At 32.4% G+C, this 24,568-nt stretch overlaps 1 protein-coding gene across 1 annotated transcript in view; it reads left to right on the forward strand.

Moving 5' to 3' along the window:
* Positions 1-24,568, forward strand: part of Ptp36E (protein tyrosine phosphatase 36E) — a 158,685-nt gene that overhangs the window by 90,790 nt on the left and 43,327 nt on the right. Inside the window, exon 3 of the mRNA XM_089705177.1 lies at positions 22,132-22,155. Coding sequence (XP_089561303.1) covers positions 22,132-22,155 — 24 coding nt within the window. The remainder of the gene's footprint in view (positions 1-22,131; positions 22,156-24,568) is intronic.

The following is a 24,568-nucleotide window of genomic DNA, read 5'->3' on the forward strand; positions in this document are numbered from 1 at the left end:
GGGCCTTAATGGCCGGCCAGTCAAGTTGACTGGTCGAGGATCCTCCCTTTTTCGATGGAGGAATTCCACCTTCCTTCCTCCACAGTGGGATCACTTATTTTCTCCACGATTTATTTTCAAAATAAGTTGTAAAACAAGGTCCAGGAATCTAGAACTTAGGAATTTTATAAATTATTCTAAGATTATTTAACTATCAGTCCCTTGCGTATCTAAATTACAGAAAACGTAACCTTTCCTTCCCTTGAGCTCAAATTTTGTTTGAAAACTTTCTGACCTTCGAGAATGTTCTATTGGGTATTCTAACCTAAAAAGTTAACTAGACGAAATAAAATTTATATTACATAAATAAAATTGTTTTTACAAAATTCAATTTATTATTTCATCGTATGTATTGCTCCTGTATACCTGTGCTCCGCGGTTTTACGCGCATTGCTCCGCTCCTGTTGGTCTTAGCGAGATGATATATAGCCTATAATAGCCTTCCTCGATAAATGGGTTATATAACACCGAACGAATATTTCAAATCGGACCAGTAGTTCCCAAGATTAGCGTGTTCAAACAAACAAACTCTTCAGCTTTATAATATTATAGTATAGATTTCATCGTAACTAGGTACAAATTATATGTGGAAATTAAGAAGTTCAGTTGCAGTTGGGAACAGTTATATTAACTTAAAATGTCAGTCTTTTGTAAGCAAATCAATATCACAAAAAAAAATAAAGAATAAAAATAAATAAATTAATAATAAATCGGTCGATACGAATCTGGTCCAATATTTGAATGGAAAAATGATTTTCCTTTCCTTTTCCAATATTTTATAAATTATCTATGCCCCAATATAACTTCAATTCTCGTCACTTATTTATTTAAAATTAGCTTTCTGCCCGCGGCTTCACCCGCTTTGTCTAAAACCTAATAAATTATATACTAAAACCTTCCTCTGGCCTCATCCATCTACTAAAAAAACCACATCAAAATCTATTGCGTAGTTTTAATGATAAGCATATATAGGGACATAGGGACAGAGAAAGCGACTTTGTTTTATACTATGTAGTAATTACAAAACTTAATAATTAAAATTACATTTATAATTCTTTACAGAGCCGACTTTCATACTTACAAATACTTCATAAAATTTGGAACTGGGGCAAATGTTTTGAAACCATTTCAAGTCCTATAGTGTACCGTGGACGTCGTCCAACATTTTAGCTTAAAAATTGTGACCCGAATGTAATTCGCTCTTAATCTGAACCAAAAATAACATGCATTAAAATTTATATTTCAAAATATTCTTATATACGAAGAAGTAAAAATATTTGAGAAGTATATGAACGTGAATCTAACGAAACTCTCACATGACAATTAAATTTCCTTCATAGTGCTGTAGATTATTATTTTCATATCTGGATTTTATCAGTTGATTTTAAAACCAGGTACTATGTATTGTAATCTAAAATTACATTATCTTTATATGAGCATGGTTATACAAAGTTATTGCAGTAATTTCAGGCACACAAATTTATTTTACTAGCAGGTGATCTTTCTGGAATTTTAATACAAACAACATGAAGCCGTATAATCTATGTGTTGTATTATGTTGTAAATTAAGCGATTTGTCAAACAAAAGATCGACGATTCTTTTTTTAACTAGTGTTTTGTTCATTTTAAACATGATAAATAAAATTTGAAATCGAAGGAATTATAAACACTTAAAACAAGGCTGCATATTTGCATAATGAAAGATAAACTATTTTAAATATATTTTCTTTCACTTTTGCCGAAAATGTATTAAATTCGTCATTGTATACAATTCTTAATACCATAATTCCTAAAACCACTTGGATATCCAGTGGTGTGAAATAAATTATATCAAACACGATTCCTAGGAAATCTGTAGATTTCCTAAATAGCAAACAGAAATGTTCATAGCTTTAGTGTAATAATAACTCGAACCATGTTTCATAACGCTCTTTCACGCCATTGAACAAATTCACATTTTTAGTACAAAATAATATAAAATATGAGTTAAAAAGGTAAAATATACTTACCCACATACAGTCGGATTCACCGCTACACGATTTATGCATTTGAACTTACGAGTTTGGACTTTAGTACAAGTGGTGCAAAGTTTGGGTACTGCTTGTAACACATCGACTGTGGTCCATTAACGGGCAGTTGCTTTTATTTATACTGTATGTACTTATTTATACTGGATATGATTTATTGATGAAAAGCATAGAACATTATTTGTAATGTTTTTAGTGAAATGTTTATCATAATAACGGGGGTGAGTCGTGTGTTATGTACCTACATATAACACGCCTTAACTATTAGAGGATGCATGGGGCCACCCAAGAAGGACTTGCACCTGTTAGCAATTGCGACATCGCGCACACCTGCGATTCCAGAGAGTGTTGCGGCAATCATCGCCACCGCGACGCTGTAGCTGCTCCGCCGTGGACGACGAGCACTCTTTGTTCCAACATTGAACGGGAGGGACATAGTTTAAGTTAGGAATAATTTATCATGTAATTTTTTTACAATAAATTATTAATAAGTAAATTTCGGTTTTTTTTGCGCCTTCGCGGGTCGGTCAATATAATTGGCGCAGTCTTGTGGATAATCCTTGAGAGCCGTCTCTCGGAACGCGAAACTACAAGCATCGAGTATCGCTATTCCATCGGAGGGACGACGACGGGGATCCAGAACCTACACCGTTGGCCGCCGCAACGCGAAGGGTATCCGAACATTGATACTGCAGGAAAGGCCGAAATTTAAATCCTGTAAGTACACTAATTCTCTTAGTGACTTGCCATTCCTAGATTTGTAAGTTTTCCTAGATTACCCATTCACGGGAACCGAGGAACTGTAGTGCGTAGGTTTAAATATTAATTCATCGCGAATTAATTTTCGTATTTTACAAAATCAATTGTAAAATTCAAATATAGATTAATAAGTTTAAATATTAATTCATCACGAATTAATTTTAGAATTTTACAAAATCAATTTGTAAAATTCAAATATAGATTAATAAGTTTAAATATTAATTCATCACGAATTAATTTTCGAATTTTATAAAATCAATTGTAAAATTCAAATATAAATCTATATTATTTTATTAAAGATTAATAAGTTCAAATATTAATTAATTATGAATTGAATTTCGAATTTTACCATTTAATTCATTTTATAATTTAAATTTAAATATATTAAGTAAAGATTATTAAGTAATTTTTTTTAATCTAACGAAGTTAATAAATTTAATTAAGTTTAATATATTCCTAAAGGTAGTAGATACCTACAGATATTTAAAATGTCAGATTTGGACAAAATTTTTAATGCACTTAGACTTTTGCCAGAATTTGATAGTAATGTTAAATAAATTACACAAATTTTATGGCAAAGAGCAAATCCTTCAAGTTAATTATAGAGAATATATAGAAATATAGTTATAGTTTTTACGTTCCCGGTTGTCCTTCCTACTACCTTTGAATTATTTAAATTATCCATAGATCCTAATAAAGATAGTAAAGTCCTAATTCCACCCTATCCTTTTGTGGCAATTCACGACGAGAATTTTATGTACATGGAGGCAGAATGCCCGAAGTCTGGCCTAGGGTATCTATGTGAGGACAAGCTGAACCATCATAGATCCAAAAATGAGTGCCTACATCAAAGCCTATTACTACGAGTGTTCATGGTAATCAAAAAGAAGAAATAGAACATCAATCGGCGGAGTGTGAAATTTCAGCGATATTAACGAGCCTTGCCCGCCAATAGTCGCTGAACTTCAGGAGGGAGGTGTTATGTACCTACATATAACACGCCTTAACTATTAGAGGATGCATGGGGCCACCCAAGAAGGACTTGCACCTGTTAGCAATTGCGACATCGCGCACACCTGCGATTCCAGAGAGTGTTGCGGCAATCATCGCCACCGCGACGCTGTAGCTGCTCCGCCGTGGACGACGAGCACTCTTTGTTCCAACATTGAACGGGAGGGACATAGTTTAAGTTAGGAATAATTTATCATGTAATTTTTTTACAATAAATTATTAATAAGTAAATTTCGGTTTTTTTTGCGCCTTCGCGGGTCGGTCAATATAATTCGTGCTACGTTTTATTTATATTGTATGTATTTACCATTTATATCGAGTGATATGATGTATTTTTTAATAATAGTTGATATACATATTATAGTTATAACATGAGCCTTTGGCTATACTAGTACGTAGTCACACCCCGGACACTCCAATTACTAATTGTGTAAATTATCGTTTTGACAATCACACTGTAGAGACTGCAAATGTGTGTGTTAACGCTTTATGGTTGCCACATTTGTGACTAGCGTAAAAAAAAATTCGCGTTTTTCTGATGAAATACATCCGTAAACAGCACAATATCTAACCATTTTCTACGAAAAACGATAATCACAAATCCAAAATAATAAAATTACTTTAAGTCAATTTGATTAATGTTGTCAATTTTCGTTGCGTATCGTCCTTGCAGAAAAATGTGGCCCATTTTAATCACGATCGCGCGGGGTGAGGTAAGTGTTTAATTTTGGCGGGAGGCGGAGAGTGTCCGTTCTGTAGCGTTTATCTACTATTATGTATTCTGTGACGTAGTACTCGAGTTAAAAGTATTTACAAACTCAGTTTCAATTTCTATTTCCATACAGAATGTCAGTTGTTTTTGTGTGTGTACACACATCCTTCTGTCCTCATTAACTTTCACGTTTGTACTGTAAGGACTTGTAAAATTCTTGTTAAATACATTTATAGTTCTTTTAATATAATGACTATAATATCAAGTCTATTCTATTCACATTTCATCACATCTAATAATAATAATCAATATCTATCAATAAGACCCCCACAGTTTAACAAACGCACTGCGTAAAACGAAACTGCCCAGCAAGTCTTCAAACCTGCGGGGTATTTAATTAAACCAACCATTTGCAACCCTCTTTGTTCCTTGTTAATTGTTACTTTTCCTCATCATTTGTCTCGACGTCCGACACCTTTGAAAAGATCGTGGACTAAGAACATTTGCATCTTTTGATGAGCTGTACGCGGTGTTTTAATGAACCGCTGTTATTTCAGATTCTATTTATATATTGAGCTCTATTACAATTCATAGAATGAAAAGCTTATGAAAGCATGTGTGTTAACTATTAATAATATTTGTAGAATTAAATGCGCAACAACTTTGGTTTTTGTTTCAATAAACAACTTATTACATATTATTTTACACACTTAAAACGTTATATTTGCTAAAACAAACCTAACTTATGTCAAGATTAGAATAATTAAATTATAATTATAATTTAAATATTAATACATATGTGATTAAACTTTACTTAAAATTTTATTTATGACTAGCTGTTGCCCGCGACTTCGTCCGCGATTCGGTCGTTTTTCGTCATTCGTCGCTTAAAAAAAATACGTGACACTTTATTTTTGAATGTTCTTAATTGTCTCTTATAAAATTTAACTACATTAAAATTGAATACTCTGATAAGAAAATCTTAAAATCATCGAAAATCATAGACATCGAATATCTGAGGAAAACATGAATGAATGTGATTTAAATTCTACATTTCTTAGTAATTAAAATAATAATCTTAATTAAATGTAGATTAACAGTTTGAGCGCACCATTATAGAATATGTACCTAAGTAATAAATTACGTTAGTTTACATAGTAACTTTACTAAAAACACGATGACTTTCTTTCGCGCTCGGTACCACAAACTAAACATGTTTGTGGTACGTGGCCCGCGTCACTTTACCCCCCACGAGTTCCCCCCCGTTGCTATGCGAAAATACATTCGTCGCCCTACTGTAGGAAAAATTGTAATACTGCGGCCTGGGCGTTATAACACGCTCAGGGAATTCCTGAGTGCTGATAGACTTCCGTCTATCGGCATTTATACCAATTTTATATTAATATCACCATCTTGAGGAAAAGCTTCTAATGTCGATTTAAAACGCATATATACGGATTAACCTGATGAATTAACATGTTCTAAAATTTTGAAATGAGTTCAGTTTTAAATTCGAGAAATATTGATTTCTTGTATTCGATTATTCGTCGTAGTCGAATACAAAATATATTTAAAGAAACTTAGGTTGGCCTTCAGGCAAAAGGGATCCTATCAAATGATAAACTTGACCTTGTATCTTAAAAGTAAGAATGAAAGGAGCATCTGATAATTGTTGAGCACCAAAGGATCATTTAAAACGCAATACTATAAGAGCTAATATTGTCTAAGAACTGTTTAGATTGCACATGTTCCTCTAAAACTTAAAAGTAGTGATTTCAAAGGTTCCGGCGTATCTTCAAACGAAAGCCGACTCCTTACTCCACTTTAAAGCATTACAAAAAGAACATACTACGTTAATATCGCCTATACAGAAGATGATCTGTAATCAATTGTGAGGTTATAAGCAAACCCACTTTTATATTATTTTGTCGGACCACACCACCGAATTTGTAGATTGATCTTCTATGTTTACCTCTAAGTCATTAAGACTATGTCGAAATCTGTCTGCAATAAGACGGGCCTCTCGCTATTCAATTCTTAATCTTTCATTAAACAAACTTATTAATCGTTCTTGTCTCAAATAATGGTAATATTCGCGTCCCTACTCTAGTCATTGCTTATGCTCATGTTCATCTTCGAGAGATCGAATAATATTATGGTGCACCCTATTATTTGTCAAACGGTCTTCATATTGAGTAAAAGTTTCAGAATTCTCGAGATAAAATATGACGATCGTGATCAGCTGTGAGACGTAATTCTCTCTCAGTGAGGGTTTCGGTCTCACGGGATAGTACAATATGCCATTTGCGATCAGCTGTGAGACGTTATATATACCCTCAGTGAAGGTTTCGGTCTCACAGGATAGTACATGCCGTTCGCGGTCAGCTGTGAGCCGCAATTCTCGTTGTGAAGCGGTTTCAGGTTCGGCATAACACATGTTGTTTTCGGTCAATAGTAAGCCTCTTATCTCTAACGATCCTTGAGAACTCTTATTTCTCATTTTCTTAACTTTGCTCGAATTTCGATATATAAAAATTTTTTAGGTGGCACTGATGCGGGTGAATAAAAATTAAAACGGACTAAGAGTGTTATAATCTCAATCATCATCATCAATACATATAATAAAATTGTGGAAAAGTGATGTCTGTACAATTAAAATATGTAGAAAAAAATTAGCAGGTGTTATTATTATCGAGAAATCGAGAGAAACCATTTTTTTCTCTTATAAGCTCCCCCCCTCCCACTTCCCGAACTCCGATTGACCGTAATTTATTTTTCCTTACATTTTTATCATATCCTTTTCTAATGGGTTTCATCCTACTGCGATTTTTTTTTGTTTCAAAAATTATCTACCCTGGTGTATAGGTAAATTTTCCACATAAAATGTCCTTTAAATTATGTCGTATTATATTTTTAAACCCCCGACGCAAAAAGACTGGTGTTATGTGTTTGACCGCTATGTATTTCTGTGTGTGTGTGTGTGTCTGTCTATGGCACCGTAGCTGGCTAACAGGTAAACCGAATTAGATGCGGTTTTTTTTGTTAGGCAGAATATTTTCCGACGCTGGTTCTTAGATAAAGTGTATCAAAATTGGTTCATCCACTTATTATACCTACATAGGGGTAAAAGTGGGCATGAAAAAAATGAAAGTTATAATTTATTTTTAAAGATCGTCGGGAAGTTTATGAAATTATTTATTCCTTTTTCTATACACTTTTCTTCGTCTAAACGGTTTAGTTACGTGCTCTCTCTCTCTTCAGCCTTTAGTTACGTGCGTGAGACAGGAAACATCTAATTTGGATTTGTTTTAAGAGAGATTATTAAAAACATCCGTTTAAGAAAGGAAGGAAATAGAATTTGCACCTCTCCCCCCCCTGGTTCCTAAAAAATAATATGACATAATTTAAAAGAAATTTTACGTAGAATTAGTTAGGCATTTCTTTTTTGATTTCGATATTATATACTAATCATAATTTTTTATTACAATATGTAGTAACTATTTGGTATAGGTTAGGCATTTCATTTCTTGATTTTCTTTAATAATTTGGTACGTAAGTTTTTTAGCTCAGTTTAGTAAGAAATTTTAATAACAATTCTTTTAATTATTTATGGTAGTACAACAGTACAGTATGGTTGTACGTATTTACTCAATAATTGTATGTTAAGTAGTAATTCAGCATGGGCGTAGCCACGGTGGGGCTGGGTGGGGCGCTTACCCTGGCTTTGATCTGGTAGGTACTAATTGTGAAAGGGAGTGGGCGTGGGTGTGGGATTGGGACTGAACGTGGCATATGGCGTGGGAGTGCGAGTGGGCGCGGGAGTGGGAGCATGAAAATAAAAATGATTTTTTATTGTTGCCCCACCCTGAGCCCATGGTCATAGGTCCCATAGTCACTATTCCACGCGAACGAAGTCGCGGGGACAGCTAGTAGACAAATATAATCAGAAAGCTTTGAACTCCTAAGCTCAACCATAAAAGATAGACATTTATGATGTCGGGAGATGTTTTTTATATAATATGGAGAACATTTCTTTCATACTTGATTTCTGTGTAGCTTTAACCATTAAGATACACGCATTAAGAACGCACACGCGACGAAAGCTTAAAAATGGAGTTGCTGCTCTGCTCACGAATATGAAAAATAATTGTACCAAGTTTCGTTTAAATCCGTCGAGTAGTTTTTGTTTCTATAACGGTTATACAGACAGACAGACGGACAAACATTTTTGACGTCGATGTCGATCTCTAATCACCTCGTGATAGTTATTTAGGAAATATATTTCATGTGCAGAATTGACCTCTACAGATTTAATATAAGTAGGTATACATATATTTAGATTCCAATTTCCATGTAACGTTAAATTCGACTATATAATAACTAATAACAGACAACGCAGGTTACTCTCGTTTCCGTAAGTTGAGGCGGCTACATATTCGGTCCTAATAACATGACTTTTTGTGAACGAAACGACAGCGCGGTTTAATTCGATGGCAACACCATCAGAAAAAAGGAAATATTTTTAACTTTGAAAAAATATTATGATTTACACTATTAATACTATTTTAACATTAACACAAAATATAAGACTGTGAGTGTGTAAAAATAAATCCAGCTAGTTTCACATCACAGTTATGTTTATAATTAGGTATACGACATGAAAATATATTAATTACCTACCAAGCAATAATCATACAGATAAATACTGAACAAAAGTATTAACAGTCAAAGTATATTTTTACTAACAACATGTAAATGATGAAGGAATAATAATTATCAACGAACTAACCTTTTTGTATTAGAGTCCCGCCTCGTGATCGAATTATTAAAACACGAAGATTTTTAAAAATGTAACCAATGAACACAATCAATATTAGATTAACTGCAGTAATGGTGTCTAGTTTGACTTAAAATAATATACATCTACCCTCACTTTTAAAAATGTAGTATATTCACACGAATTATATAAGCGCACCTTATAGGGAAGGGAAAATTTATTATGGGTTAAAGAGTTAAATAAATAAATAACATAATTATTATATTTAAATTATTAATTTTTAACATTGTGTTCAGTAGTGTTAACATGTAAATTGATTTGATTTTTACGAAATCTCATAGATGGCGCTGAATCAAATTTGTCTTTATAGTACTAAGATTCATTAAACAGTTTCTCTGCCCAAATTACGTAAATGACGTAGTTTTTATAGTGTAAAGCTAGATAATAGCATGGCTTACTCAAAAACAACATTTAAACATGAGTCTTTAGATTGTACACTGTCGTAGTACACGGAATACGTAAGAAAAGTAAAGGTTCACAGCTCCTCCCCCGGAGGTGATAGCATGATAATATGTTTAAAAAAACCTCACACGACCTGTTAGTAATATTCATGCAAAATTTGAAGTCAATCTATGCAGTACTTTTCGAGATTAGCTCGGACAAACATACAGACAAACAGACAAACAGACAAACAGACAAACAGACAAAAATTCTAAAAACTATATTTTTGGCTTCTATATCGATTATAGATCATGGATTATGTATTCTTTTAAAAAAATATTCAATGTACAGTTTTGACTTTCCTACGATTTTATTATATGTATATAGATTAAGACATTCTGTGACATTATAAACATGCACAATCTGTCCGTTCATAAAAGATCCGGTATGATCTTAGAAATAAATCACATTCAAATAAAGCATTAAAGGTTACTTATTTTTTATTACCATTATGAAATAAAAAACGACGCTCTTTCAATCCCGTTAAAGCCTTAAAAATTATTATATCATCACTTAAAAATAAGTATTATCGCTTCTAGAATTACCATCATCTTAAGTCGAAATTCATTTTACAATCTAATTAAATGGGGTATAATATTGTGCTTCTCGTAGCGCCTACCTGTTGCTACGCAACTTGCTACGGTGCTACGACGCATGCGTAGTATCAGGAGTGATATTTCAATTCTTATAAAGCCTCTGCCTGGAATATTTTAAATTTGATTGCTATGAATAAAGGATGTATTGACCGAGGCGTTGTGGATTTATGTGTTGCTTTTTATCGGCTACGGCTAAGATATAGGGGAATATTCGTATAATCGTATAATGAACCTTATAAATATTATAATAATGAATGAATGAAGGTCATTTAATCTATCATAACGTACTGACTATACAATATGATGAAAACAACAAACAATATATTGGAGTGAATAACTGACCGTCTTATTAATAGTAGTAGTCAAATTCGGCAATTTACTTCCAAGTTACAAAGCCCTATTGATATTGGGATCTGGATTAAATCTTAATTAATCTGGAAAGGTTAGGTCAGGGATATGGAGCTTCGGTTTCCTTAACCTTAAATGTTATTAGTTATTCATATTATAACCCATGATCTAATGAGAGTTGTATAATAATATTTACAAGTAGAACATGTCGTCCGAATGCTTGAAGTCCGCAGAAAAATCGTGTATTTATTATTGTAATATTAATTAAACTGAACATAAATGAAAATAGAAATAAACATAATCCTAAACATAACTGTAAACCTTTTATTCAATTCAATTTCTTCGGGTGGCAATTTTGTTTAAGTACAATTCTGCCAATAACCCTTTTATTTTACATGTATAAGCATATGAGCTGTTCTCAACAATTAACAACGACCTGAGTATATTTTTAGATTAGTCTCTATGGTTACAATTCGATTCGATCATCCAATTAAATGAAATAAAAGCAAATATTGAGGCAGGTCATTTAAACATTCGAAATCCCTATTTCTGTCCACACCTACGTACATTCTTGGTTTCTATAAAAAATTAGCACTTTGTTTATACTCAGCGAATGAATTTACGACGTAACGGCATCCGTTTCGATGTCCGCCTTGAAAAAATGCCAAAAACTTACAGTGGATTGAATGTTCATGAATTATTCGAGCAACACCTTTTGATAGAGGATCCTACTAATATTATAAACTAGCTTTCCGCCCGTGGCTTCACCCGCTTTCTCTAAAATATACATAATTTATATGCTACCTTCCTCTTAAATCGCTCTATCTATTAAAAAACCACATCAAAATCCGTTGCGTAGTTTTAAAGATTTAAGCATACATAGGGACATAGGGACAGAGAAAGCGACTTTGTTTAATGTAGGGATGATGCGACATACAAAATGTTTGTTTGTTCATTACGCCTTCACGAAAAAACTACTGAGCCGATTTACATGAAATTCGGCACACACGTAGAGGGTAACATGGATAGTTTTTAACCCGAAAATCACACTATGCGGGTTTTCCATTGATTTAGCGGGCGACGCTGCGGGCGAAAAGCTAGTATTATAATATATCAGGGGGTCACGTACTTGATTGGTTGCTCCACCTTCATATTAAATGATACTGACCCAGCATACGAAATGAATTATTTACATTTGGTTTATAGTAACGATTGTGTATGTGGTCATATTAAATAACTCTGAGATCTTTAATTTGTTTTTGGTGTAATTTTATCTAATCTAATATAATTCATAATCATTATAATTCATTACAAATAACATTTTATAAAAATATCGTTCAAACTTTTAAATGTGAATTAACTAGATGATGTTTTATAATATAATAACATACCTATTATGTAAAAAGAAATAATGATTATAAATGGAAATATTTAATTTTAGAGAAAAAAGACACCAATCGTACAAAACATGATCGTCAGGAAACAATTTTGACTAATTTAATTATTTCAATCCTCCACTTAACCTACGTAAGTGCACACCATTAATAACATTACCAACACAAAAGCACTAACATGTGTACTACACTAAAATAAGGCTCGGCTACACGGCACTCAAGGCATGCATCCTGCTACTTGACCGACTTTCCATCAAGCCGCCCTAAGGACCTAGTGTTAGGACTCTTTTGTTTCGAGAGAACACTCGCTACACGATTATAAATTAACGTATTGTTGCTTTAATTTAGGAAGCATAGCAAGAAGGATTATGTGTATTTTTACGTTACTTATAGAGATATCAGAATAAAAAAACTTACATTCGGTAAAATGGATTAAGTTTATATATGTCACGGCTAAAGGTAGGTGAGAACATAAACTTAAGATTAGCCGGCTAAACTTAGGTTTATTTTCGACGAGGTGTTAATGTTAGTTTGTTCTATCTTTAGCCGGCTAAACTTAAGTGTAACCGCAGGCCCGTGGCTAAAAATGTCGGGGTGGGTAGATTTGGTTAGCGCCGGGCCGGTGGAGGGCTTGAGGGGCCCGCACAGTGCCAGAAAACACTCGCCCTGTTCCTTACATGTATTATAGTAACCAAATCTACCCACCCCGACTCAGGGCAGAAAGCTGGTGGCTAGGTTAGGTTAGGTTAGAACTCTTAAGACCCGCACGAGCCGAGCGAGCGCAGCGAGCGTGCTGCGGCAGCAGCCGGCGAAGTGCCAGAAAACACTCGCCCTGTTCCTTACATGTATTATAGTAACCAAATCTACCCACCCCGACATTTTTAGCCACGGGCCTGCGGTTACACTTAAGTTTAGCCGGCTAAAGATAGAACAAACTAACATTAACACCTCGTCGAAAATAAACCTAAGTTTAGCCGGCTAATCTTAAGTTTATGTTCTCACCTACCTTTAGCCGTAACATATATATTACATAATAATGCAAACAAGTTATGGTCATAATGTGTACCTTTAAGAAAAAAAAAATAAACTTATAGCTTTCATAACAAAAAAACTCTATATTATGATGAATTTGCACAAATGTATTCAGCTATAACTAGTCCAAAGGTTCTTCCTTCTATTATGATATTCTGATCTGATGACATCTATTGTAATATGATAGTTCCCTTTAACAAGTTTGTCGAGTCCCGAACCTTCTGTGCAGTTTTACGACATTACTACAGTTACTTTAGATCGGTGTCCACACTCCACAGGCTATATTATATAGTACTAGCTTTTCGACTACGGCTTCGCCCGTATATTTCAATTCCCGACTCGATTTAAAGGAATGAAATATTTTACCGCGATCAAAAGTAGTTACCTTCTAACATCAAAATTATATCATAAAATCGATCCGTTACGTCGTAATTACGATGTAAGAAGGACAAACAAACACTTTCAAATTTATTGTATTAGAATGAACTTTCATAACCCATAACCATATAATATTATACTAGATAATCGAATTGAGTTGAAAGCATACTCCGAGTAGCCGGTCTTCAGACGATTAATTACTAAGTGAGCACTTAGGCATTAATATATCTCACCACAAATTCTAACCTGTCACTTATATGTAGTGCGAACTTGAGTGCGAACTCATCCATGTGACGTCATGATGATTCGAAATGCTTCTAGAAGAAGTCTCTATAGTGAAAATGAATCGCCTAATGTGTTGCTAAGCGTAAAACTTGAGAACGATTCGACCAATGTAGCTTTTTTTAGCAATCCAACGTTTTTGTTACAAGGAAGGTTCTTATGGAGAGAAAACTCGAAAAAGGGGCAACAAGGCAGAACAACGCCTTTTTTTTAAAGTGGGGAAATCTTCCAAAGATACCCACGGCCCCCGAGGAAGGCAGAACAACGCCTACGGGAACAGCTAGTTGAATAAATAAATGAGTTTGAATTTATGTCGAATTAGACGACCAGAGTAAAACCCATTAGGACGGAAAGCGGGTTTCTTACAAATTACAATAAATTCCTAACTTGTTTGCAATGTCCAATTATTTAAGTATTTCTAGGAACGTTTTAGGGCAAATCATGATATGCCTAATGTATGTATATAGTAATAATGACTTTCCAGATTTGTTATTTGCTTTTTTTTAAGATTCAGGTGTTAGAATTAAGGAGGATGTATTTCACAGCTAATCGACGCTAATATTTGCTCTAGGAATCTACTAAATTTACTATCTATTCAATAGTTCTAGGAACGTTTGCAATTCTAAGTAATCTTAAATTATTGTATAGCTTATAAACTTATCCCTACACTAAACGGTGATTAAATATTTAGGAATTCCTAGTCTTGAATTCACTTTTAATACATCATATTATGTCCCACGGCTGACACGACGACGACGACGACGACGACGACATCATATTAATATTATGATTGATGTTACGTGCAATTTTAGAACTGTCCCATAAAGAATAAGGAAAAAACAAGACAAAATTTAAGAAAAACGTGTAAAAAGAAACAGAAATTGTCCTATTCATATCATTTATTTACGCAACAAAGAATACAATTTGAAAAACAGCTCAATATATTTTATATATTCAATAAAAAATATGCTTTTTTTGCACCAAAAATATATTATGCACTGCTTGAAAAATACAATGAAAAACTACTCAACTTTTCCAGTAACGTATACCTACCTAGTAAATATTATCTAAATGTTTGTGTCTATAAAAAATTGTGCTAAAATGAAGGTCTAGTAACTTAATTGTAAAAGTATTGCAAATACAAAATTTCGACAACAACATCACGAGAAAATAATTATAAATTTATGCCAGTCCTGAACTATGGAACGCAAAAAGTTGTACGACTTAAAATTTTAAGCCTCAACAGCTCAGGTTAATAATTACCCAGTCCACTTACCGCTTGAAGTATTTAAAATTCAGACTTAAGTTTTAAATGCGACGAAATTTGTATAATGCTGACGAATTTTATAGCGCTATTATTAACATTTTTTCCAACCAATGAGGGCAAGAGATCATTAATTTCGTTTATTTTTCAGTTGCTACAAGGATAATAAATAATTAAGTTGGTAACATCTATTCTGAGTTTTATTTAAAACTAGTGGTCCGCCCCGGCTTCGCCAGTGGTGCATATTTCGCAATAAAAGGTAGCCTATGTCCTTTCTCGGGTATCAAAATATCTCCATACCAAATTTCATGCAAATTGGTTCAGTAGTTTAGGCGTGATTGAGTAACAGACAGACAGACAGAGTTACTTTGGCATTTATAATATTAGTATGGATAGATATACCTACCTGAAAAGCTTTTACTTTAATGAAATTAGGGATGTAAAAAACACAAACACATCCAAACAATTATGTGGTTCTAATCTCTATTCTACATAACTTCTTTTATCTCTCGAAGACACATAATGTTACGTTTTATTCAAGATAATATGGAACATAACATGGTCACAAATGAAAAAGCTTTCTCTTTATTTTATTCTCACTCACTTTAAACTGTTTAGTATTTTGTCTATTTTTGCACAAAAATGTTGAATAGCGATCTATACATAAGAGACAAACACACTTAAATATCAATAAGCTATACAAATAAAAAGTGGAAAGGAGGGTAAATAGAGTAAAGACGGGCGTCAGATTGGTAAATACAATACTGACGCCAGTAAGGGCCATTGAGGGAACGGGTAGCCATTAAATATCTCCATCACTATACGTGACTATATCTTCTTATATATAAAAATGAATCGCAAAATGTGTTGGTAAGCGCATAACTCGAGAACGGCTGAACCGATTTCGATAATTCTTTTTTTATTATATTCCTTGAAGTATGAGGATGGTTCTTATGTAGAGAAAACGTAAATATTATGTACCACGGGCGAAGCCGGGGCGGACCGCTAGTACTCTATAAAAAGCATACTTTAGTACCTACTACATATGCCGTTTGATATTTATAGTTAAGAATTTACACAATTGCCTGTATTTATTTCAGAAATAGCTTTAGATTTTTATTATAAGTTTAGATATTGTTTGTTTATTCACATTGAATGGCAAACGGATTGTAAATAAAATTATAAGTGTTAAAACATGATTAAAATAAATGTGAATGCGTAAAACACAAACGCTCTATCTATACATAATAAGACTTAGTAACAAAATCCTGAATAACAAAAATTAACCAATTGACACACAGAGTACATAGACTACTTCTTATTCGCGTACCACATAATTATACAACGGAATCAAACAACTTTATTACCCATACATAGAAACTTATAGCGCGGCAACCTTCTTTATTTTGACCCAATAATACACTTCATACCTTACACGTGTACACACACACACAACACACTCGCACTCCAAACATTTCTACACTATTTCAAGCAGTCAACGTGTTTCGAAAGGCCGTTGTACGATACTTGCAGACGTGTGGACGTAGCATCTTGTACACCCTTGACTCCATCGGCTCTGGAGACACCCTTCAACTAACAACCACTCAACTATGATGTCAATTTTCATCAGCTTATGAACGAACTATTTATGCTAGGGAGTGTAATGAAATTTTCGATGTGTAAAAGGTTTTGTTTTGTATGGAGTATTAGTATCGATATTTCTATTATCTGGGGGCACGGTAGTGCCCCCGCCAAGACGAGCCAAGCGACTACGCGCACGGGCACTACCTACCTTTTCTCGAAGCGCTTCGACGTTTTTTTGAACCCTCATAACTTGGGTTTGGATTATGCTAGATCAACAAAATTTTCGGGATATATTGTCAATAGCGGACTTATTTAACATATTAAGTTTTAATTACATTAGCTTTAATACTTCAGATTTTATTTATATCTAAAAAACGCTAATTTCGTCACTGACTCACTGATGATCATCAAAATTCTTAAGGTATTTCCTAATGTCCTAGAAAGCTGAAATTTTGTATGTAAGCTAGTTTAGCTAGTTTAGCTAGTATTAGCACACAAACAACAAAAAAATTATAAAACTTGTAACTTTCATCCCCCAACCCCTTAAACTAGGGGATGGGAGTTTGTATGAGACCTGTAATTTTAAATTAAATTTTGATGACGCTAGAGGTCTAATCTAATAATCTAAAACTTGGTTCCCCTAGATATATATATATGTATAGGTACTCCTTGTTAAAAAAAAAATTAAAAATTTAATCGACATATATTGAGACATATACTTCAGATCAGATCATATAAATATGAATGAATAGAAGTGTTGCGAACGTCTCCTGCCTCTTACGTCCACACAGTAGCTAAAAATAAAAAAAAATTGTTACAAACAACTTACAAAAAGAAATGAAATCCCACCAAAAACATTTTCATGTAAAATGTTGCCAAGACGAGCCCATATGACTCGCACTGTCAAAAAGTTATCAGATCTCATGTAGAGCCAAGCTTCTAACACTACACGCCCTAACTCTACAAGGCCTAACTTCACAAACTCTACACCTTAGTCAAAATATGTGGCTTGGCCGTTCGTTACTACAAGAACTATTGTATAACACAAAAGTAATGAACAGTGAATTAATTTTTCACCTTACGCCGATGTGAATATAGCGAAATGGCCAAGCCACATATTTTGACTAAGGTGTAGAGTTTGTGAAGTTAGGCCTTGTAGAGTTAGGGCGTGTAGTGTTAGAAGCTTGGCTCTACATGAGATCTGATAACTTTTTGACAGTGCGAGTCATATGGGCTCGTCTTGGCAACATTTTACATGAAAATGTTTTTGGTGGGATATTATATTTCTTTCACTTTAATTTTCAATGAATATTTTTCCTTTTCTCTTACATAATAAAAAAATAAAAATATGTGAATGTTTGTTACCTACTCTTCAACCACTGAACGGATTTTGTGGATACTTTGCCCGCGAGTACCTCCTCACGCACAAGAGTAAAATTCCAGTTGCTTAGGTATAGTAAATTTAACAATTTATTAGTATTTGAAACAGACACTTAGATATTAATTATTCATTTACATAGAATACACTCTACTAAGGGCAATTCTAACATGTAATCTCTATCCATCCATGATTTTTATCCCAAAAAGTATTGCTATACACTGCCTTCTTATTCAAACAACTAACTGGTCACCAAGACCCATTTATCACTTCAATTTGCTATAGAATTTATGATACAATTTACGTTCCAATATAATTATGCATATATAAGTTTATTACTCGGGGGAGGCAGGCGCCGCCGTGGCGCCTTGTTGGTCGCTCGATGATCAAATTTCAACTAGGTATGTGAGAATACGGGTAGATTGTATGTATAAGTATAAAAATAAGGGAGTATTCCGGATAGTTTTTTGTTGGTTGGGTTAGGTTATGTTGTGTTGCTATGTGTTATTTGCAACTTGGAGGGTTAACATGACGTCTGAAAGTAGTATTCCAGTGTGGAAAAATGATAGAGTTTTATAGGTCATCTATGTTTGTGATAAATCTTTACGAATCCTTTTAGGTTTCCAATGATTAGAACTACTATTTTTATGTTAATGTTTTATTTGAGAAGACGGGTATTACAAATTTTTGTTGGTTGGGTTAGGTTATGTTGTGTTGCTATGTGTTATTTGCAACTTGGAGGGTTAACATGACGTCTGAAAGTAGTATTCCAGTGTGGAAAAATGATAGAGTTTTATAGGTCATCCATGTTTGTGATAAATCTTTACGAATCCTTTTAGGTTCCCAATTATTAGAACTACTATTTTTATGTTAATGTTTTATGTGAGAAGACGTGTATTACAAATTTTCCATGAAGTGAAATTTCTTTCTTTCGAAAATAATATTATGTTTGCGACAACATTAGTATTGTAATATTTGCATACGACTTTCAACAAACTATGCGAAATTGAAAAATAAATTATAATATTATGTTGTTGTCAGTTTTAATTGAAATTAATTTTCAGTGAATTATTTCTGTTTTATGTTTTAAAAATGGTACTCGAGTCTGAATATTGTACTAATCGTATACTCTTTTGTTTCATGTACATCTTCCGTGGCTGCTCATCAAATAGGTAAGAATTTCATGGAAATAGAGATATTTGCAAAGTCAGCAACAGAGCATCTACAACTGATATTTTGTATTCTTATTTTTGTAAATTTTAAATTAAACATACACAATGGTATGTATAGTATTTTCTTCAAATAGAAAAAAATACTTTAAAATTTACTGCCAACATACGGAAAAATCGAGAAATCGAACATTGAGCTATTATTATAATATCTCAATGCAATCGAACCTAGCATTATTCAATTTTTTGTGCTAAATATGAGAGCACAATCAATGGCTTCTTTCAAATTTCTTTTTCACATTTGAAAGAAGTCATTGGCAATTAAAGTCATGAAGTTATTGACATTTAACAAGACTACACTAATAACAATCAATAACAATACATTAGTATTGTTGAAGTGAAACTTAATCTTTATCGGGGTTGGAAAAAAATTTAGTGTAACATTTTTTTGTTACGCGTGACATTTTTCCGTTACGCGCCATCTTTTTATTATATATTCTTATATATATCGTGGTAGGGCCACGCGTGATTCGACGTTATTCTGTAAAGTTGCATATAGTAAATTATTTTTTGAAAATTAAGGTCATAAAGAAGTTTCACTTCTTACGTGTGTACACTAGTACATGCACACATTTTTTATTAGTATAGTCTTGTTAATATAAAGAAAATTCATTACGTTTGATACGTAATTAAATGTTTTCGTCAAAATAAACGTGTTAAGTGTTGAAGCAGAAAGCGAAAACTCAAGAAGTTTTCTGAAACTAGTTGTTTATTACGCTTTGGGTATGCAGTGCAACTTTAGCCGTGTAAATTCTCAGAAAATGTAAACACTTTTTATTCAATAGACGCTAATTGTAAACTGTATGTATCGCTTTGGAGTAAAGGTAAAATTTTATTTTTATAAAAATTATTAATTTTGAATCGATTTTATTTATTTGTTTGATTTTAAAGAGACAACTTTCATATATTTTCTATATTTGTATAGTTCATAGACCTAACAATAGGTTTAGATTAAGGATATAACCTCTAATAGGAAAATGAGGAATATATTTTTTCCGCGCACTTAATACGTCTTTCACTAACTATTTTATTTCTCTTATTTTCTAAAATACGTGTGTAAATCTTATTTCATACTTATATTGACTTCAATAATCAATAAGCTAAATGCATATTTGCGAATCTCAAGTATGTGAACGTGGGTGACCCTATTTGAAAAATTTTACGGACAATTTTATGTGTCCTACTTAACCGCGCCTTTTTCCCAGCAGGGATTAAACTGAATTTAAAAATATCCGATACGATATATATTCTACTCGTATTTTGGAATTTTTAAGATTTTTTCGTTTAAATAAGTTAAAATAAGTTCGTAATATTTTGTTTTAAGGAGAAAATGCGCAAGTCAATTCTAAGAAGGATACGTTATAGTGAAATTCCGAGGGTAATTTAAGTCCATCAAATGTGATGTAAAGTTAATATTTGAAATTCCTAAATGTTATACACATATTGATTCATCAAATATAAGGTCAACGTTTAGTTCAGAGCCTTTTTATATACGCACCTAATACAGTACGTCAGTACCTTAACATATAAATGTACTAGTGTACAAAATGTATGAGATAAACTAATTCATAGTTCACTTAGCATATTTTCCCTAAAACCTATACATTTATCACTGTCAATAAATCTAAATGAAAATACATAAAAAATGCTCTATATGTAAATTTAATTCATCACTAGGTTATTATTTTAAACAGTTCCCGATTTTAGTTTCTGATTTACAGTAGAATTTAATAAATACTGTTTTAGTGAATCATGTAAGCTTATATTCTATAAATCTAATATATACCTACATACGTGTGCATTTTCGTGCTAATCTATTTGGAACGATTTGTTAACTTCTTCAAAATTGAAAAATACGCTATGTTGTTAAAAGTTTTAATTTAAATTGGGTCTGAATAAAAAAATCTGCTTTGAATCCTTTATGCGAAAAAAAGCCATTTGTAAGTAAAAGAACAAATAATGCATACAGTATATATAAAACTTTTGGTACATGATTTCATTACCCGCTTTAGAGGATAAACGCACTTTGGAATAAACATTTTATATTTAACTATACGTTCAAGAATTGTTTTTAAAACGTTTTTTTAATGTTTGTAAGTATATTTTTACTGTCAATTCGACAAAGCACTCATATTTTGCTCAAATGTATGGAGAATTACTTACTTTATCAACATAATATAATAACTTATTTTTATTTAAGTATAAAGCCGGATTTTCGTAACGATTCGCCATTTTTGCAACTTCTAAGGTATCTTTTGAGACTTTCTTATTCATTATATTGAGTACAATTATTATGATAAACGTGTATCCAACTACCCACTTGTTTAATTAATATAAAAGTGGAGAAAATTGATCGCGACTCGTCTTTCAAACAATTTCAAAGGTTTCTCTATGATAATTTTCTTATAAAGAATTCAAACATTTAAGATTACGTAGGCATAAAGATTACATAGACCTACTAATATTATAAATGCGAAAGTTTGTGAGGATGTGTGTGTGTGTTTTTTACTCTTTCATGCAAATACTACTGAACCGATTACAACGAAATTTAGCATACATATAGAGGGTAACTTGGATTAACACATAGGATAGGTTTTATCCCGGAAATCACACGGGAACGGGAACTATGCGGGTTTTCCTTTGAAAACGCGGGCGAAGCCGCGGGCGGAAATCTAGTACATAGTATGTAGGAAGGTATTATAATATGAATATAGTACAGGGAACATTGAGTTTGTTTTCACATAAAGCATTATATTGAAAGGAGGAAAGAGAAAGAGAAGATAAATACAAAGGAATTAATGTAAAATTTTATGATTTCAGACCGGGTGACCTTTAGACCAGAGAGTAAGTTTGGTTTGAAACTTATGTGTTAGATCGGCGCTTTAATCTTAAGCTATTAGAACTAATGCTTCGTAATTAGAATAATATCGATTCTGAGAACATTCTCGAATGTTCGATCATAACTTTATGAGCGGGAATTTATTGGCATTTATTGGCTGATCAATCTTCTATATCCAATTATATAGAATGTTTTAAAAGTGTTGGTTAATTACTTTAATGATTACGGTGCAACTATTGCACTTTATATATAGAAAAATATTCTTAGAAAAACGACGAAAGTATATTTTCAATATATTTATGAAAATAATGAATAAGTAGTAGGTACTACACTTGTTTAATAAAAAAATAATTACCATAATATTATGGTGTTGATTGAAATGTACTTATTTGATTACGCAATATTTTTGTTTGTACTTATAACGTTGATGATAGGCAAAATTCGTAACTGAAAAATAATGAAAACACGCCATAAAATTCAATTACAATGTAAAAACGAGAATAATCCAGTAGTTAGTAAATAACCAGCTAATGAGTTGATTTAGAATTAACAAAGCTTCGCTTCTAACGAGAAAGTAGTTAGAAATAATATATCCGTATCGAATGTAGTTTGTAAGTAGATAACATCGCTTAAGGCAATGCCTTCTTTAACAGCAGTCAACAAAATGCAAGCGAACATCTGCTATTTCCTCGATTTTTGGTAAGTTCCTGAATATTAAAGATACATGTGTAATATACTAAATAATACAATGTTTAAATAATTTTAGTCCGGGATCCATCGCCCATTTTTGAAAGTGATTACTATCAAGCTAATTTTTCGTGAGTAGCTTTATTTTGATGAGATGCCCAATAATTTCATGTACGAAACTCTCGATTGTGGTAGCTACCAGAGGAAACAAGGATAAAATATTTTGATTTGATGGTTCTCAAATATTAATTACTAACTGAATGTTTTTTTTTGTTCAATCTAAAGATAATTATCTAAATTATTCGAAAAAATATTTGTCCTACAAAATGTATGGTTTGATCAAAGAGTCCCCCTTTCCAATGTGTATCGATAACGAAGTCATCATAAATGATTACTAACCAGCTGATTTTTTTATTTTCACTTATTTAATACTTATATAATTCAACAGACATATTGTCCTACAAATTGCGTAATAAATATTTGAGAACCGTCAAATCAAAAATTTTTATCCTTGTTACCTCTGTAAGCTATCACAATCGAGAGTTTCGTACATGAAATTATTGGGCATCTCATCAAAATAAAGCTTCTCACGAAAAATTTGCTTGATAGTAATCACTTGCAAAAATGGGCGATGTATCCCGGACTATTTGGAAGACTGTTCAGAAATGAAAACCCCCTAAACAATTATTGTGAATTCGAGGATAAGTAGGTATCTAAGTTCAAAAAATTTAAAACTTTGAACTAATATATTGTCTCATATTATGTAGATTAAACAATATAGGAAATTAAAGATTCCCGGACCACACCTTGATCTTATCACTCATACACAGAAACTGTTATTTCTGCAGAAATTGTATGAATAAATAACTAATATATTATATTACACATTAAATTGGTAGCAAAGAGTTATCTATCCTGGCTACTGTTTAAAGAACTTACATAAAACAATTTATTAGTGTTTACTCTTATATAGGGGAGAGAACTTATTTAAAAGTCAAAAGTTTATGAAACATCACACAATATAACTACAAAATGAAGTAAAATTGTGACAAAGTTAAATATCTTTTGAAGTGAACCTTTTGTATTGGCTGATTCGATATCTTAAAACTTTTCCTTATCAAGAAAATAATTTACTTTGAATAAATTGAGAGAAGTTCAGAAATTATTTATCAATAAAGGTTTTGTGTTACTTTTTATATTGAGTAAATAATTATTTCAAGTATCCAACAAATTTATTTAAAAGAATAATTTAACATTTAAATATTAAGTAAATACCTCTTGATATTATAATATTTACATTACGTATATTATTTTAAGACAAAACACACAAATTAAACTTAGATTGTCTTTCTACTTTTATATGATTGTATAAACTCTGTACCGATTTAACTTGAGCTCTTTCGGCTGTTTCATTAATTCCTAAGACATTTACCTATTAATATATATTTTCAAAGTCATAAAAAAATAAGGATAGCGATTGTTGGAATTTAACTTTATCATTCCAACGACATTTAAAAACATTCTCCTACACATCATATCAAGATAAAACATATCTCTGAATCTGAATTAAAATAAAAAAACCGGCCAAGTGCGAGTCGGGCTCGCGCACAAAGGGTTCCGTAGCAGCAAATATAATAAATTACAGTTAAATCAACCTATCTCAAAATATAAGAGATACTTTGATCAAACCAAAAATCGTTGAAAGAGTTAATTAGCATGCATCACCTCTAT

The sequence above is a fragment of the Colias philodice genome, chromosome 16, assembly GCF_061535455.1.
Source record: "Colias philodice isolate Cphi_HAF_F1 chromosome 16, ilColPhil1 Martin Lab GWU primary, whole genome shotgun sequence".
Taxonomy (NCBI): domain Eukaryota; kingdom Metazoa; phylum Arthropoda; class Insecta; order Lepidoptera; family Pieridae; genus Colias; species Colias philodice.